Source organism: Mustela lutreola, chromosome 1 (assembly GCF_030435805.1).
Source record: "Mustela lutreola isolate mMusLut2 chromosome 1, mMusLut2.pri, whole genome shotgun sequence".
NCBI classification, from domain to species: domain Eukaryota; kingdom Metazoa; phylum Chordata; class Mammalia; order Carnivora; family Mustelidae; genus Mustela; species Mustela lutreola.
Window position 1 is genome coordinate 48,729,197 of NC_081290.1, and position 19,387 is coordinate 48,748,583.

Sequence of the window (19,387 nt, forward strand, 5' to 3'; positions counted from 1 at the left end):
ACATCAGTGCCTTCCCACTACCTGTAGAGCTCAAGCCACTGTTGATTCAAAGAAGAAAGACTAGGGCACCTGGGCAGTTCAGTCAGTTAAGTGTCTGCCTGTGGCTCAGGTCATGATCCCAGGGTTCTGGGATCCAGCTTGCCTTTGGCTATTACACTCAGCAGGAAGCCTGCTTCTCCCTCTCTCTCTCTTCCCCTGATCCTGCTCTCTCTCTCTGTCACTCACTCTTTCTCTCAAATAAATAAACGCAATCTTAAAAAGAAAAGAAAAGAAAAGGTTAAGGACATTGCAGATATGGGGGGGGGGCGTGGGCATGTCTTTTATTAAGTTTCCACGGGTACTCTTTTTCAAATTTAATTTTAATGCCAGTACAGTTTACATGCAATGTTATACTAGTTTCTGGTGGATAATAGAGATTCCACAACTCTATATACATTACTCAGCGCTTGTCCTGATACGTGTCCTCTTGATCCCCTTCGCTGTCACTCTTACAAGCATTTGTTCCTGAGTGTCCCTTCTGCTGGTTAGGAAGAGGCAGGCGCCGTGAAGGTGAATTTTGCTGTGTCTCCTGCAGAGGGGGTGCTGAGACGCTGCTTCCCCGCTTCTCCGTGGGACCAGTCCCTCCAGTCTGTGAGGGAGGGATTATGCTAGCTGAGCTCATGTCTGGGAAATGTTCTGCGGTTCCGTGGAAGGAAAGCAGAGGCAGCGCACTTGTGCTACCATGTGCTAAGGGACGAGAGAGGCAGATAGAGGGGAGAAACCAGGAAAGGGAAGTCAAGAGCTAAATCATCACGGCACTCTGGTCCCTGGGGTCGGCCTGTCCTTGTGGCCTTGAACTGTTCTCCAACGGGAAATCGGGAATCAGAATCCTGTGATGTGTTAGGAGTGAGGGAAGCAGGGTGCTTTTTCCCTTATCGGGAACTTTCCCCACTCCCATCCACAAGGCTCATGCCAGCTCTCTCTGCTTTTTTAAATCTTTTTTTAAATGTGGTCCTTTCCTTGGGCACACTTTATTCCCTTTGCCCACTTTGTTTTTCTCATCATTCAAGCACTAGGTCATTCTGTATTTTATGGCAACATAATGTAGCTAATGTAATATCATGTATTCAGATGGGAGTGTACAAGGGCAAGGCATTCTGTCTGTCCTGCTCAGTGCTGTATATCCAGAGACTAAAACACATGGTAGGTGCTCAATAAATATTTGTTGTCTAAGCAAATGGTTGAATAAGGAGCAGTAAAAGAGCAGGGTCACAAAGGAGCTAATTGTGTCCGAGGAGGCATTCGGCAGTGTCTACCCAGCCGTTCACTGAGTGGTTGAGTTGGGGCTACTGGAAGGACACAGTCAGGAGGAGCTAACCCTTCAACCAGCACCTACCATATACCAAGCACTGTGGGAGTTGTCCTGTGTTCATTATTCAATTTAGGTATCACATGGTCACATGAGATATGGGTGGTCAACTGCATTTTCAGATGGGGAGACTCAAGAGGTTGAGTACTTCACCCACGGTCACCCAGCCCTATAAGTGGCAGAACTGGGAGCCAGCTTAATTGATCTGATTTCTAAAAACTTCCAGAAATAGTCATTTGGTCACAGTGTCTCTTGTTTTTTGCTTTTTTAAGTATAAGATGGGAATTAATTTTCTGCATCCTTCACCACATTTTATCTGATAAGAATGGAAAACTGAGAAAATCAGAATACAGCTATTCTAAAATATGAACCTCGCACATACAAGGTTGAAAATTAGATCGCATTGTTGAGGAATACAGGGCTTGGTTAAATCGAGCCGGTGGGGATGAGTCAGGTTTCCACGCAAGACTCTGGCTTCAGTGTTGGTACATACTGTTAATATTCCATATTCTTCCCTAGGCTGAGACCACAATCTCCAGACTCAACATATTGTCCCTTGTTTAGAAAATATTTATGGAGCATCTACTAGGTGCTTGGGGTAGATCATAGAGAGAACAAAATTCCTTGCCCTTCATGGAACTTCTATTTTTGTAGAGAGAGAGAGATAGGAAATAAGTGATAAGCAGTAGTCCACGAAATAAATCATATGATATCTTAAAAGATGGCATGGGCTACAAAGGAAAAAAATAGCATAGGGGAAGGGGCTTAGAAGATCAGGGTGGAGGCAAGTAGGTTGCTGTGTTAGATTGAGTGTTAGATCGAGTTGGTGTTAGATTGGGTGGTCCAGTTAGGCCCTGTTGAGACTGTGGCTTCTGCACAAAATCTTGAAGAGGTGAAAGGGAGAGGGAAGCTAAGAGGTGTTCTGGTGGGAGAGCAGTCCCATGAGAGAGTATAGAGCAACTGCACCAGGATGGGAGCATGCCTGGTATGCTTGGACAACAGCAAGGAAGTAAACTTGGCAGGTGCCCAGCCAGAGTAGGGAAGAACCTGAAGGTAGGGACAACCTGAGTCCCTAGTAGATGGGACATGGGAGATGACAGAGTGCAGAGTCAGGGATGAGCCAAACCAAGGATTAACATTTTTATCTTTCCGCCTTCATTCCTTTTTTAGAAGCTGACATTGAGTATTCCCAAAAGTATTAGCATTATTTTTTTTTAATGTCGGCTCCACACCCAATGTGGGGTTTGAACTCATGACCCTGAGATCAAGAGTCGAAAGTACCGACCGAGCCAGCCAGGAGCACCCCCAAAAGTATTAGCATTAAGGTGCTTGGAGATTTGGCCACTACACTTACAGTAGTCCCCTAATGCCTCTGCATTTGGGTTTCTTCAGCTGTAATATGAAGAGACTCTTCACAATAATCTTAAAAATCCCCCTTCCAGCTATTTCTGAATGATTCCCCACAGGCCATATTCTCATTGCTTGCTTGCTTCTGTCCCTCCTTCCTTCCTTCATTTATTCATCATGAGTTTTTAAAACATTTGCTGAAACACAAGCCCTTCCTGAAGCAACAGACATGGATGCCAGGGAAAGGGGGAACAGCATCTCTGCCTTTCCATCACTTGCAATCTTCTCGCTGAGGTTAGAGGAGAGGGCAACAAGGCAAGAACCAGAGCAAGCAGCAGATAGCAAAAAGGGGAACAGTGCAGCACAAAAAGCAGTCACGTGACCACCATTTCCAAGCTCAGGGTACCTGCGGAAGGGGTGGGGGCATGATTAAGAGGTGCTCCCATGCTCTGGGAAAGGGGGCAGTGATGATGTGAGGTGGAGCTGGCTCAAGGTGGGGAGGCTGGTGCATAGAGAGTGGGCCATATGGGCCAGAGGGATCTGGGTCTGAGCAGGAGGCACAGCCTATGGATGGGATGATGTCATGAACCCAGGTCAGGCAGGTGAACGGTCCTGGTACCACGGGACCAGAAGAAGGGAATAAGGAGGTGAGCAACCCAGCTGGGACTGTTGGATTACCTCCAGACCCTGATTTCTGAAGTGATTGCTCATTCCTCGTCCCCTCCCTGGCAAACTCATCTCGTGATCAAAATTCTGGGCATTGAGGCAGCAAAGAAAAGCTCACTAAACCAGTTCTATCTGAAGGGGAAGAAAACTATCTAAACAAGGAAATGAAGCTTTCTCCTGTATTGTTGGCTCAAGTTTATAATTGAACTCTACATCCATTTGCAAGATTTTTAGCGCAGAGCCCTTAACATTTTTTCTCTAAAAAGTCGAATATGACTGACCCCTCTGTTCCTTGTCCTTGTGCCCTTCTGGAAACAAAGGAGATCCCTGTGCTGAGGTTCACAGCCAGTGCTGTTTGCCCTCACCATGCAGTTGTCATGGTGTGATGTGTACACTTGCGATCATGGATGCATTTATCTAATGGGCTTTGCATGGCTCCACTTGGCCGGGGCGCCGGCCTCAGCAAGCCAACAAAGCCCCACATTGATCCGCTCCCATGTTTCTGATTGTATTCCATAATATGTTGACATTTCCAGGCTAATCTTGCACAACTACTGCGAGATTCTCAGGACCGAAATAAACATCTGGGAGAAGAAATTAAAGAACTTCAGCAAAGGCTTGCAGAAGTTCAGGGCGACAATAAGGTACTGTGAATATTTAAAGGGAAAAGCTCCACCGTGTAATTGTGTACTTAGAGGTTTATGGGGAACACATCAGAAAAACGTAATGCTGCATTTGCTGAGAAATTTTTTATAGATTTTTACATTTGCAGTGAAAAGTCACAGTTTAGCATTTCTTATCTTTATGACATCCCTTTTGTGTGTGCGCGCATGCGTATGTGTGTACTTCTGGGTTGCTCCAAAATATTGCCACAACCCACTGTGGAAGTTTCATTATATTCAGCTTGGTGGTGAATAACATTGCGGTTGAGGGCAAAATAAAACCCAAAATGCTATGCTTTCCCCCTTCTCTACAAATAATGGATTTGTGGCTCAGATGATTTGGAATTATTCGCATTCAGTTTTGAATTTTAAGTAGTCATCCTACTAATTATGTTCACATAACCAATTTATTTTATTGCTAAATTTGGCAATTTGTATGGAACATTGCTCAAAATCCACTGCGTGGTATTAATCAAACTCCCCTGTTGGCAACGTTAATTATAAAATATGAACTCATAAACTCCAAACTAAATGTGTGCTCTCTCTCTCTCCCAGCTGAATCTGTGAACAAAAGTACAATTGAGAAAAGGAAGAAAAACTATCAAAGTTTTAATTCTGTATGCCCCCCTGACCAGAAAAAATTTCTATGTTGCCACAAGAGATCCATTTCCAACTCCTCGCCAGAGGCAGCTTTCCTCACAGAGATGGCCACTGGAGTTCAGCTCAAATAAACTCCATGGCAGGGAGGAGGTCCTTTCTTGGGAAATGTCTTTTAAATGTTACCAAATTTTCTTGATAAATGATGGTGATGTTCACTGTTTCTGGGAGTTCTTGGTTCGTGGAAGGCGCCATTTTGAAAGATGCTGGCTCTTTAAAAAATGCACGCAAGAGTCTGTGTTATGCAGAGAAGTCTTCCATGATCAAAGATCAGAGAGGATTTTCTGCTGCTAGTTTGAGAGGCTCAGTCTGAGGACCAACTGGGAGGTCTTCCTGCTTAGCCTCTTCTCCACTTAATCAGCCTTTACATTTTTTTTTAACCCCTTGGATTTACATATATTTGGAAAAAATTAGGCTTGACTATTTCAGGTCATGAAGTAGGCGGTGGGAGAGAATGCCTGAGAAGGGTTTTAATTAACACTGGACAAGCTAATCAGGGCTCTGGTGTGGTTTTATGCACCATTACAAGGATTTAAGTTCTGTAACCTAGGTGTTTGGCTCATAATTAAAGGCCAGACCTTCATAGTCGTTCCTCAAGGTTTTCTAGAGAATGAAATGAGATGCGTGTAGTAGTTTCCCTTAAACCCGTAAAAATACTACAGGAATTTTGGAGACATAATAAATCCACAAAATATTAGAACATTTTGAAAAGATGTGATTTTTGGATTCATGGTTCTTGATTGACTGATTTTATTTCCTTATCTCTTTTTTTCCCCCTTAAATGAGCTATCCACCTCCCCAACTTTCCAAAATATACTTCTGCCTCATCTTTTGGTCACTTTTAATTTTGGCACCTTTTAGACATGGGAATCGACATTTGCAACTGGTGTTTCAAGGAAAGAAAGGGAGGGCGTGTGTGTATATGAGCATGTGTGTATGCATGTGTGAGTGTGTGCAGGACTAAGTGTGTGTGTGTGTGTGTGTATGCACGTGTCACACTAAGCACAGGTCTGGGACTCCTTGGGTGTTGGCACAGTCTGAACTTCTTGATTTGTTTGCGCTCTGGGTCTTTATTCCAGTAGCTGGACACATTTATCAAACTTTGTTTTCTTGCCCAAGGTTTAGAATTTAGTAACTCATATTCATGGTCTGTGAAGTAATTCGCCTGCCAAAAGGTACAGGGAAGATGCTATAATGTTCAGCAGGCCCCATATCTCAGTATCCAGCCTCCCCTCCTCAAAAAAAGACCAACTGCCATGAGCCCCAGAGAATCCATTTATTCTCATTTGCATCTACAGTTATAGGGCTGATTTATTTTCAGATCCCTGTGAGTCATAGCCACCCTCCCCCCCACCCCCACCCCCGGTTGTCAACATTAGGGCCAGATGACTCATTCCATAATGACACCAGGCATCTTGGGAAACGCAGAGGCCCCTGTTCCTTGGTATGTGGTGAAGAATGGGTTAATCCTTCATTTGTTCTTTTGTTGTTGTTGTTTAATTCGTTAAGTCACTTGCTGTTCCAACCTTTCTGTCACCTTCCAAATCCAGTTCAACCTCCTTGCTGTTCTGGGTAGGCCCTCCAGTATCTGGCCCCTTAACTGATTTCTCCAGCCATGTCTGTTGCCACTAGTCACCTCGTGCTTCAGTGCAACAGCACTAATTTCAGCCCCTTTGCTGAACTTTATTGTCCTATGCCTCAGGGCCTTTGCACCTGCTACTGGTGCTGTTTGGGGCACTCTTTCCCTTTACCTCCTTCTCCAACTCTGGTTCATCTTTCCAGTCTTAGGTCAAATGTAGCCTTCTTCAACTCTTAGGGGCAGGTCCTGTGCATGCCCACAGTGCTCTGTTCTTTCCCTTCTGCTTATGCACGTGTATGGCACACTCGCCCCAAGAGTAAGCTCTTTGCAGGCAGAATTCCTGACTGGGCTTTATTGCTGGGAATTAGCACTCTTAGTTCCTGGTACATGCACATTACTTAGTAAATCTTAATTGAAGAAATGAAATGGAATAAATGAGTGAATGAATAAACGGAGAGAATGAAGGGAAGGAAAAGAAGAGCCAAAGGTTCAAGAAAGAGGAAGAGGAGAACAAAAAGAACAAAGAATATAAGAAAATAAGCAGATTGAGAAAATAAGTTGTGGTTGTCACCGGTAACTCCATTCACAGGCCAAGAAGTAGTTTTAAAATTTGGAGAAATGAGCTAGAAAAGCAATCTTTCATCTAAGAAAAAATAAAACCAAAGCAAACCCCAGGTGTGAGACCTTGGGAAGCCCTTGTGGAGAGAGCAGAGTGTCTGAGGCTGAGCCTTGGTGGACTCAGGGTGAAAGTCCTGCCCATAGGCTGCCTCAAGCCTGTGAAATTCAAGAACACTTAGTATCTGATGTTATTGGACTGCGCCTCCCCCAACCCATACCATTCCAAACAGAAGGGCCGATGGCATCATTTTATGAGCGACTGTTAAAGCAGAAGATTTTTATCTCCAAGTTGCCATTTTAACTGATGACCCTTATCCATATTTTGGGAAGCCCAGATTCTAGATGTTAAGTACATTTAAGAAACAAGGTGATAGGAAATTACTTGCCTTGGATATTTTAAGGTAGACTAATTTTTCCATTTGTTCAGCTAGAGCCTCGTAACCCTACGTGCCATAAAGCATTTTCAAACAGCCTCTTGAAAGATTTGTTGCCACCCTGGCTTACAAGCAGCTTAGCCCTCCCATGGGGTTGGGGGGTGGGGGGTTCTGGGATAGGGTTGGGGGGGTCCCATGATCAAACACCACCTGCCATCTCTCTGAACTGTGCCCAAGAATTTCTCGGAGCTCCTGGGTGGACACAAGCTAGAAGAGAGGCATGAGGAGGGAAACTTATCAGACACCCTCCGTTTCCTTGATAATTATGGTTCTGAAAGGTTAATGAGGAAATAGGAGGCATGTGGGGGAAGGGAGGACTCATATCTCCACAAATCACGTGGAGAGAAGCTTTTCATGGGTGGTAGATTGCCCTGGGCTCTCAGGGTGTCAGTCTGTGCAGAATAAGGACCAATTATGTGGAAAGACCCAGACAATGCTGGGCCCTCAAGTCTGAAAAAGAGCCCAGTAGAAGAAATGCAGCTTTCCTTCCTACCCTAGAGGACTGCCTGCTCCTTTTCTGGGCATTAAAAGAGTGGATTTAGGGCAGGAAGACCAGGAGGAAGAAGGGGTTTTCTGAGAATTGAAGGATTAGTAAGAGTCACCAGCAAACCCAGCAGAGCACATTTGGGTCAGATAGCCAGAGGTGAGCTGGTAGACCAGCTCTTAGAAAGAAGAAGGCTAGCTGATAGTGCTTTATTGATTTATAACAAATCATGAGGCCACCAGCATGAAAGCACTGAGCAGTGAGTTGGGAAGATTGGCACTCCCGGAGAGACCAGCTCCAGCCTTGCCAATGTCAAGTGGTGTAGAGAAATATAGTCTAAGAAGTCCAACTTCGGAAATTGTTCGACCCAGATTTATAGCTCTGCCAGTGGTTGTTTTATGGCCTTGAGCAAGTCAGTTTTCTCTCCAGGCCTTAGCTTCCTCATCTGGAAAATGGGAGCAATCATATCTCACATTGAATTGTTGACAGGTTTTATCATTTATTCATCCACACATATATGGGGACTTGCTACATACTGCTTAATGTTCTCGGAGATGTGGATATACTAAGATATAAGAAAGACAATGTACCCATTCTCACAGAACTTATATTCTAGTTGGGGAGAGATACAGTAAGAAAATAAAATATACAAGATCATGAGATAGAGGTTAGTGCTGGGAAGAAAAGAAAGTAGGACAAGGAGAATTAATGATTGGGCGTGTGTGTGCAGTACTCAGTGTTTGTAAAGGGTGTAGCATAGTGCCTGGAACCCAGGAACTGTTCCACTAAGGGTAAATGTTGCTGGTATCTTAGCATGACCTGGGGCCAGATTGGCTTAGAATTCTCTTGTGCAAGTGTTCTACTAGGAAGCTCAGGTCTTCCTTCCTATTGATCAAGTATTTCCAGTGAACTGGGTACATGCCTCGCAGTAGAGACAGAAATTGTGGTGAGATGCCTCGCCTCTGGATTCCCCCAAACTCAGCACTCCTTATAACCACCCCAGACTTTGCCAGCACCAAGCATGCTTCCTTTGGTGCAGAGCTCCTGGAAGCTTCCTTGCATTTTGTGTGCCCCTTGTAAAATAGGCACCTAACAGAGCATGCCAGGAACAGGAACACATGTTTCCAGTGAGACAGCCAGAACTCGGTTTTCTTGTCCACTTGCTTTTGTTTTTTCTTCATGTGACAGCTTATGGCACTTTATTGCAGAAGAACAATAACGCAATGCAAGGTATTCAAAAGCAAGGATGTTCGGGTGGACAGCATCTCCTAGCAGTGTCCCGCATCCGAATTTCCTGGGCCCCTACTGGCCAATTGAAATGTAGCTCTTTGTAATATTGCATAAAAACAGGGTTTTGCCCTTAATAATGAGCTTTATGTTACACCAGCTGATGGCCTTTAAGCTCCTCTGTTTTATGTGGCGTTGGCACCATAAAACGATAGGGCCCTTCTGTGAACATACCTCTATTGACGTGGGACTTTTGGATGGATTCAGAGAGCAAACCAATTAAGTCAAAGCCACGAGCCAATAAAGACAGACCAAGGAGTATGCAGGTGACTAATTAAAGTATATTTTGTTTTTTTAAAAAAAGAAAAGAGTGCTCAGCCGTGGCTGTTTGTAATGGTCCGGAATGAGTTATCAGAAAGCTCTTTGTAAACCGTTCATCTTTATGCTTCAGAGGAACAGAGACATGTCCCAGTCTGTAGGAAACCCAAATGAAGAGAGCACTCTAATGAAAAGCTCTTACCTTGGGGCATTATAGAAATTAATTACAAAGAATTGAAATGAGTGATAAGGGCCCTTCGCTGGCTCCAGCCCCTCATATCTTGCTCTAACTGGGATCTTTTTTTTTTTTTTAAAGATTTTATTTATTTATTTGACAGAGAGAAATCACAAGTAGGCAGAGAGGCAGGCAGAGAGAGAGGAGGAAGCAGGCTCCCTGCTGAGCAGAGAGCCCGATGCAGGACTCGATCCCAGGACCCTGAGATCATGACCTGAGCCGAAGGCAGAGGCTTAACCACTGAGCCACCCAGGCGCCCTCTAACTGGGATCTTGACTATGAACTATAGACAATGCTCAGATCGTTCAGCAAGCAGTCAGAGAAGATCAGTATTCCCTAAGGTTTTACTGTCAGATGAATTAGACACATTAGGTCTCAGAGACCGTACTGGAGCCCACCTCAGGGGAGTGCGTAGCTCAGGTGGTCCATGAGACCAGGCATTGTAACTTACTTCTTATTTTTTAGTTTTTTTCAAGTATTGTTTACTCTCTTTTTTTAATTTAAAATCAATGTCATTAACATACATTGTATTACTAGTTTCAAGCATAGAGTTTAGTGAGTCCTAGAGAACTGGTTCTGAGAGATAGTGGCCCAAGATTCCTTCTACAGCATGTCACATCCAGATCATGCTCAAGAGCAAGGACATTGAAGCACCCTATGACTGCTCAGTGGGGCTCTATAAAGACTGTGGCTCTGAGGCTGACGTGTACTGAACTGGCTGACGGTAATTCGGGGGCTTCCTAACTGTGTGCTCGTGGGCCACTGCTTGAATTTTCTTTGTTACAGTTGTTCTCCTCTTTGGCACAGTGGAGATAACAGTAGTACTTGCCTTATAGTGCACGGCTCAGTGGAAATCATCTCAACAGAGCTGTACTGAGGCCCCAACTATATGCTCTACAGAGGGGGAAATAAAGGGAGTCCCTGCTTTCATGGGGCTTCCATTCTAGTAGGGATAGATGAACAGTAATCAACTAAACAGATATATTCTATTTCATAGATTCTGAGATGAAGGCCTTCACATTTGAACATCTCTGACATATAATCAGTGGTATTGTGTTGTTACAATGGACAATTTTTATTCCTTTTAGACGTACATAAAGATGGGTCTTAAAGTTGATGGAGTTTTTTTGTTTAAGAATTTATTTATTTTAGAGAGAGCTAGAGAGCATGAGCAGGGGGAGGAGCAGAGGGAGAGGGAGAGAGAGAATCCCAAGCAGACTCTGTACTAAGCTCAGGGCCCAAGGTGGGGCTCAATCCCGTGACCCCAAGATCATGACCTGAGCCAAAATCAAGAGTCAGACACTCAACAGACTGAGCCAGTCAGGCACCCCTGGAGTTTTATATTTGATGAGATACAGTATGACATGTCAGAGGATATTTGATGCTAAGTGAAAACATGACTTAGAGTACTATGGGGTGCAACCAGGGCAGAAGGGGAACACTATTTATATTAGGTGGTCAGGGAAGGCATATCTGCTCACAGGCCCTTTGCTGAGAAGCTTGAAGAGTGGGAGGTGGGAGGTGGTCAGGTAACCAAGGGATAAGGTGCACAGCCCTGAGACTGGGACAAGCTTGGGACGATAAAGGCATGGCAGGGAGGCCAGTGTACCTTTTATGAGAATTAAATATGAAAAGTTATGTTGCATAAAGCACTTGACACAGAACACACTCCCCTGGGTGAATGCTGTGCGGTCGCTGTCGTAGTTGTGGAGAGAGGTGATGGAACATGAATTCCACAACCCTGTATTGCCAGGGTGGACCTCCCACCCCTGCCATTTGCCAGGTTTATGGTGCGGGCAGGTTGCTTTACCTCATCAGAGAATGGAGATACAATAGTACGTCACAGGGTACCTTGTTGGCCTTCTCTGGATTCATGTCTGTAAGCACTGAAGCCAGGGCTTGGGGTGTGGGAAGAGCCACCTGTGTTCCCTGTAAGCAATAAGAGATGGCAACCTTCAGAGAGGGGGCACTGTGACTCACTGAACTCAGTGTGGACTCAGGGCAAGAGCCTTGGCTTCAGTGCCTGCTTCAGTCTCTCTGTGGGGTGGGAGGGTCTTTCCTGTAGAGGACATGACAGTGTCTGCTTCCTGGAATCATGGGAAGCATCAAATGAGAGCCCTCCTATGTTTAAAAAGTATTTAAGGGCCCCTCCAGTTAGCTAGACACCACTGTGGGTACCAGATGTTCCAGAGCACTTGATAAGGGAGCTTCCAGCTATGGTGGAGCTGTTGGTGGGGATGGCATGAGAGGTGAATGAGATCATTTCTGGTAGGTATGATGAAGATAGTAGAGTTGGGTGGTCTGAGCGGGAGCCACTTCAGGGTGAATGGCTCTCATGATGGTATCCAGAGAAGACTTCACAGGAGAGGTGATATTGGATCTGAGACCTGAAGACAGAAAGGAAGTGGGTTCTGGATAGACCAAGAGAATGTGCAAAGATCCAGGAGCAGGCACAAGTATTTATGTTTGAGGCATTGAAAGGAAGCCAGACAGGCTAGAGAACAGAAAAAAGGCAAGTGGCTGGAGATGGAGTCAGGAGGCTTGTGGGGAGCAGCTCATGTCCTCATGTTGTGCCTCATCAACCCAACTAAAAACTCTGGCATTTCCAATGCAGTGAAAAGCCACTGAAGATATGATGTGTCAGAAAAGCTTCTAGCACATTGTTTGACTCAAGTTGGGTGCTGGTTAACCAGGAGACATTGATATACACACTAATGAGAGTATGTGATGATCTCCAGAGCCTTGGGAGGAAGACAATGAAAACAACTGTGGTTTTTTTTTTGTTTGTTTGTTTTGGTTGTTTTAGTGACAAATTCTTTTGTTTAAAGCTAGAACTGGATTGACCTATAGATCCAGGAATTTGGACTCTGGTGACACAATAGAGTTGCAAACTGGAGCCTTTTTAAGCAATTATGTCCAATTTTATCAAGGGTATTTCAAAAAGGTCAGAGGGCAGTTGGAGAGCATATGGAGAAAACCAATAGGAAAAGTCAAGATAGGCAGGGCCTTGCTTATTAAGATGGCAGGCATGGCACTATGCCAGCTGAATGTCTAGTAAATGCCTTTTGATGCTGACCTCCCCCTAGGTGAGCTATTAGCAGCAGAACACAGAACTGGGGGGAAGGGAGGGCTAGCATCCACTTCCTATTAGTAATCCTTTCATCTGATCTTCCCCATAACCTGACAAATAGAGTCTCTGCCTAAGAACAGTAACCATACCAACTGTAACTGGGGATTGCACTTCTAAAGCTCTTTGGACTTACATCAATAGTCATCATTGCATTGTAGCTGCACTTTATGAGGATAGAGATACTCTCCTCTGAGAGCTGGCATTGTGCAGTGCACAGGATGGGCAGCCATACAGAGCTATCTTGTCTACAAAATAGCTTTTATCCTTATTACAAACTGAAGGTATCCCCCTGAAATTCTTATGTTGAAACCTAACCCCCACTGGGGTGGTATCCAGAGGTGGGGCCTTAGAGAGGTGAACAGCTCAGCCTTCATGAATGGGATTAATGCCCTCATGGAAGAGACCTCAGAGAGAGCTCTTAGGCCTCTCTGCCAAGTGCAGATACAGCAAGAGGATGGTTTCTGTGAAGGATGAAGCAGGCACTCAGCAGAGACGAAATCCGCCAGTGGCTTGAGCATGAGTTTCCTTGCCCTCAGAACTATGAGAAATGCATTCTTGTTGATCAGAAGCCACCCAGTCTATTATGTCCTGTTATAGCAGCCCAAACAGACCAAAGCAGGAGTTGGTCCTAAGAAGTGAGATGCTGCTAGAACAAGTAACAAATGTGGAAGTGGATTTGGAACTGGATAATGGGTAGGGCTGGGAGAGTTTGAAGTGTGTGCTAGATAAAGCCTACATCAAGGGCAATTTTGGCAAGGGCTCGGGAAGAACAGAGAAGAATGCCTACGTCTTCTTGGAGAATATTAAAGTAATCCTGAAGAGGATGTTGGTAGAGATATGGACAGTGAAGGCCATGGATGGGGTCTCGTAAATAACTAGGAACATGTTGGAAACTAGTTGGGGGGGGCCTTCCTTGTTATGTGATAGTCAAGAACTCAAGAACTTGGCTGAATTGTGTTTGAGTCCATTGTTTTATGGAGGGTAGAACTTGTGAACAATGATATTTGGTATTCAGCTGAGGAGATCTCTACGGAGAGTATTGGAGACATGGCTTGGTTTCTTCTGATTGCTTATAGAATACAATAGAGAAATGACTTGAAGATGGAGTTTTAAGCAAAACCCAGAATGAAAGATTTGGAAATCCTCAGCCTATCTGTATTGTAGAACAAATGGGACCACCAAGGGATGGCCAGGTGACCATTTGATAAAGAGATAAGCGCTGGCCAGCCAGCTCAGACACGACCCAGGGGTTTTTCTTAAAAACAATGAAAGAATGAATATGAAGACAAATCAGAGGCCACCCAATCATCTTGGTGTGCATGAGCCTGGGGTCCCAGCAGCCTGGTTCCAAAGGATGGGGTCACCCAGACCTGCACGGCCAGCAGAGAGCCCTATGAGGTTGTATTACCAAGTCAAGGGGGTGAGGTTGTCATCCCTGGTGGGTCCAAAGGCAGAACAACAAGCCAGAGAGAATGATTCTGGAGCCTAAAGGTTTAACATTGTTCTGTTCAGTTTTGGACTTACCTAGGACCCATCACCGCTTTCTTCATCTTTTTTTTTTTTTTAATTAATTTATTTATTTTCAGAAAAAACAGTATTCATTATTTTTTCACCACACCCAGTGCTCCATGCAATCCGTGCCCTCTATCATACCCACCATCTGGTACCCTGACCTCCTACCCCCCTGCCACTTCAAACCCCTCAGATTGTTTTTCAGAGTCCATAGTCTCTCATGATTCACCTCCCCTTCCAATTTACCCCAACTCCCTTCTCCTCTCTAACACCCCTTGTCCTCCATGATATTTGTTATGCTCCACAAATAAGTGAACCCATATGATAATTGACTCTCTCTGCTTGACTTATTTCACTCAACATAATCTCTTCCAGTCCCGTCCATGTTGCTACAAAAGTTGGGTATTCATCCTTTCTGATGGAGGCATAATATTCCATAGTGTGTATGGACCACATCTTCCTTACCCATTCGTCCGTTGAAGGGCATCTTGGTTCTTTCCATAGTTTGGCGACCATGGCCATTGCTGCTATAAACATTGGGGTACAGATGGCCCTTCTTTTCATGACATCTGTATCTTTGGGGTAAATACCCAGGAGTGCAATTGCAGGGTCATAGGGAAGCTCTATTTTTAATTTCTTGAGGAATCTCCACACTGTTCTCCAAAGAGGCTGCACCAACTTGCATTCCCACCAACAGTGTAAGAGGTCACCCCTTTCTTCTTATCTGTTTATCCTTCTTGGAATGGGAATGTCCTCTGCCTGTCCTGCCTTTGTATTGTGGGAGAACACAGCTCGTCCAGTTTCACAGGCTCATGGCCAGAGGGGTTTGCAGCAGGATCAATCATGACTGGAATCTCACCCATATCTGATTTAGGTGCTATTTCAATGAGGCTTTGGACTTCAGAGTCAATGCTGGTATGAGTTAAGACTTCTGGGGCTGTCGAGATGGAATGAGTATATTATGTATGTGAGAAGAACATGAATTTCAGGGGGCCAGGGGCGGAGTGTTAGAGACTGAATATTTGTGTCCCCCCACAAATTTGTATGTTGGGATCCTAACCTCCCATGGGATGCTAGCAGGAAGTGGGGCTTTTGTGCAGTGATTGGGTCAATAGGAGGCGCTCTCATGAATGAGACAGGTGTCCTTACAAAAGAGGCCTCCACCTCTCAGTCACATCCTCCACCACATGAGGACACAGCAAGAAGGCGGCCATCTCTGAAGCAGGAAGCAGACACCACGTCTGCCAGCACCTCGATTTTAGCACTTCTAGCCTCTAGAATGGTGAGAAATAAACGCTTGTTGTTTAGAAGCCACTGAATCTGTGGCAATCTGCTTCAGCAGCCTGGACGGATTAACACAGTCCCCATTTTCAGAAAAACAATGACACCCAGGGCCCAGCGAGGTTAGATGACTTGCCAAGGTGGCACAATGAGGATAAGCAGCACTGGGATCTGAACACAGGTAACACCTGCGAATACAGCCGTTCCTGCCCCTGCCTACCTGTCACCATCAACAGGGGCAGACGGGTCCAGGCAAGTGAAGACCAGATGAGGAGAGGATGTGGAGAGCTGAGGGGTGAAGGCTGAGAAGAGGTCTTGGAAAGGAATGAGTCATTCCGACGGGGGTCCCCCAAGGAGGACCAGAGTTTGAACAGGGCCTCCACAGAGAAGTTGGACTCCATCCACGGGATGGGGGAGGGGAACCCAAGAGCCATTTTGCCACATGGTTTTGTGGCCGTATTCCTCAGCCACCTCCCAGCTGCAGCTGCTCCTCAGCCATAAGCTGACAACTCACACCCATAATTCATTCATAAACGTTTATTTCCATCTAAATCAGCAAATGAATACATCTATTGGTGGCGTGCATGAGCCTTATGGGGCAATGATCTGCTTCTCTGGCTGGCACAGGGAGGTTGGCCACGGAGGTTTGATGGCCCCGTTTGGGGGAATTAAGTGGCCTGAGCAGTTGCTTCATGACCATTTCCAAGGTGGGACGATAGCCTCATTGCCTGCAGTGTATGGATAAGGTTGGCTCCAGTCTGCTGCTTTCAGCTTGGAAGAAAGACTGGACCTCCCCGGGGGGGGGGGGGGCGCGTAGGTATGGGGACACTCACATGGAGGAAGACGGTGATGGCAGTCATAACAAGAATCGTAATAGCAGCTGACAGTGCACACATTCTGTGTTCCAGGGGCTGTGCTAAGTATTGCAGAAAAATCCCACCATCTCTTAGGATTATATCCTAAAGTCAGCACGTGTCTAGCCCTGGTTCCCCTGATGGTCCCTTAAATTGTCCATAAAGTTCAGGGCATGTGGCATTTAGGTTCCCGAACCGGGCAGTAGGGATAAATATGAACAACGTGCTTGTGTCTGAATGTATTAGCAGCCACCCTCCCACACCCCTCTGTCTGGGACCCTGAAAGCAGGGGTGCATAGCGGCACAACTGAAAACATTGTCCTCACTCATCCTCTCTTCTCCATCGCTCTCTTCCTGCCAAGCACGATCTTTGAACGCCTGACTTAAATGCTCACTTAAACCACCTGCACTCATTCTCACTCATTCTCAGTTCATGCTTATAGCACCTGCTTGCCCCCTTCAACTCCCCCCCCACCCCTGCAGAAGCTATACTGTTACTGCTTCAGTGGAAGATACAGCAGCTCGGGGAAGGTCAGGCCTGTGTATAGTTGTACAGGTAGCAGACTGTGGACCCAGACCCCAGACCCCAACCAAGACAGATTCCAGGGCCTGCAGGGGCTGCTGCCCTGGAAGTCAGGAGAACTCTTCCCGCTGCATCCCTACCGCAACCCCCTCCTTGGGCCCCTTCAGCTGGTTGCACTTGAGTTTCAGACCAACTAATGATCCAGCTATTACGAGTGTGGGCCTCACTTTTAAAAATAAATGTTTCAACCAGTCCAGCCCTGCAATTTAATAGGCAATATTGTATGCATATTAAACACCAAATGATTGTTAACATATTTATTGAAGCATAACAGGCATCGGGCATATAAAAGATGACTCTCTTATATGGCTGTCAGACCTCAATAAACATGTTTAATAATTAATTGGCGTTAAGCAAACATAATTGTGTGATTCTAAATTAGGTGTTCAGTGAAGCATTCTGTGCATGGAAAACCACAGCAGTGTTTTATTACTTCAAGATCAGGCTGTCAATCTGGCTTTTCACATATCAGGAGAAGTGCCCCCCGTTCCACGCTGTGTCAAAGGCCTCCTGTAGCCTCACGCCAAAAAAAGCATGAGCCCTCTCGTTCCTAGACCCTTTGATCTGAGAAACGTTTCTCATTTGGTTAGCTGTTTGTCTATCTGCATATCCACTTGGGTTCCGAAAGTTCTGAGCCAAGAAATTGTCTGATGCAGAAGATGGTTTCACATCCCAGCAGTTGGTTGAATTAACCAGTTCTGCTATAAACGCCATCTCCCCCCAGTACAGGTGATTCACATCATTCGCGATAGCTCTGCTCTCTAAATTCTCTGCAAACAGCAAATTAACAAATACCGAAGATTGCTCCTAGGGGAAATGTAAGACTAGGTTCCTCTGAGCCTCTGGTCAGAATTTTTTTTTTAATCAGTTCACAGAGAACTTTGAACTCAAGGCCCATAGCGCTCTAAGTCACATTTGACACGTATTCTCCGTCTCACAACCTCACAACCTAGAACACAAGACATCACTTCAGCACTGTGCATTTTAAACAGCAGAACACCAACAAAAAGCAAAAAGGCATGAACAAACAGGACAATGACCAGACCATGAAAGGAGCACCTGTTTGCAGTACGAGGACTGAAACAAGAAGGTAGACCATTGCTTTGTTCTACCTCAGGTGGAAACACTCCTGTCGGAGGAATCATGTTCTTTGCAACTCTGTTGATAGCAGCACATGTCTGGCCATGATGCAAAAATGCCACGAATGTTGATTTTGAGATTGCAAATAGATATGCAGGTAGGTAAATTCACACCTGCAGGACCCTTGAGTTATGAGGATCAGCTGTAATCAGGTTCCATGGAGCACAGCTGTCTACATCCCTAAGTATCCTATGTCCTCTGCTGGCCTTTTGTACAAGCTGCCCAGAAAATTGTCTGCTCAGTATCAGTGCTGCTTTAGCACATAGTAGGTGCACAATAAATATTGGTCACATTCAGTCAAGTGGTTTTCAGTAAAGGACCCAAAGTAGTTGTCGTTTGAAAGTAGATGTCCGTTGCTTCTGTTTACACCATTGTTTTCCTTGGTGACTGCTGGTATTTATTGTCTCTATCTAGTTAATATTCAACTTTGGCTTTTAATTTTCTTTCACCTGCCCCTAAATCCTTTAGAGACTTGAGGATCCATTTTCTTTGCTGGCCACGAACACCTTAAGATTCATGCTAGGTGAGGAAAAGCATGCCCCAAGCGGACTTCACTGGCTGGGTCATAAAAATCTGTCTCCAGGTTTTTCGTCTACGAAGCCCATCCACACACACCCTACAGGGAGGTGGGGAGTCAAGCTTACAACCTTTTCAGAAGAAGCATCAGGAAGCAGGGCCATAACTTGAAAAAGTCAGTCTCATGGCCATGATGTTGGCACTGAGCTAGACACTTAAGGACAGTTCTGGCCCCATCAGATCTTCCGGGGATCACTGTTTCCATTATGACCCTACCCGAAGGTTTGGAATTGCACATGGAGCTAGGCGCCAGAGTCTGGAGCAACTCTAGGTCTGCAGGGATCCTTTGGAAAATTACATTTTAGAACCTGGAATTTTATCTGTAGGCATTTAAAAACCTATAAATGAAAGTCTGTTATGAAAGTCATGTGTGCTTATTTGACAAGTTAGAACATAGAGTACAGAACAGAGAACATACATATCTCACCATCACCAAAACACACACATTTAAAAATTTGGGTGTAGGTAGGGGCACCTAGATGGCTCAGTGGGTTAAAAGCCTCTGCCTTGGCTCAGGTCATGATCCCAGAGTCTTGGGATCGAGCCCCGCATCAGGCTCTCTGCTCAGCAGGGAGCCTGCTTCCCCCTCTCTCTCTGCCTGTCTCTCTGCCTACTTGTGATCTCTGTCCGTCAAATAAATAAACAAAATCTTTTTTAAAAAATTAGAGTGTATTGGGCCACTTTTTCTTTTGTGCACAGGTTCTTTGTATGACTTCAATTTTACTACAAATGAAAG

General features: G+C 45.2%; 1 protein-coding gene across 2 annotated transcripts in view; it reads left to right on the forward strand.

Moving 5' to 3' along the window:
* CCDC149 (coiled-coil domain containing 149) overlaps window positions 1-19,387 on the forward strand; it is a 98,282-nt gene that overhangs the window by 46,279 nt on the left and 32,616 nt on the right. For both annotated transcript variants that reach the window (XM_059164508.1, XM_059164514.1), the window contains exon 4: window positions 3,898-4,005. In XM_059164508.1, the coding sequence (XP_059020491.1) occupies window positions 3,898-4,005 (108 nt within the window). The remainder of the gene's footprint in view (window positions 1-3,897; window positions 4,006-19,387) is intronic.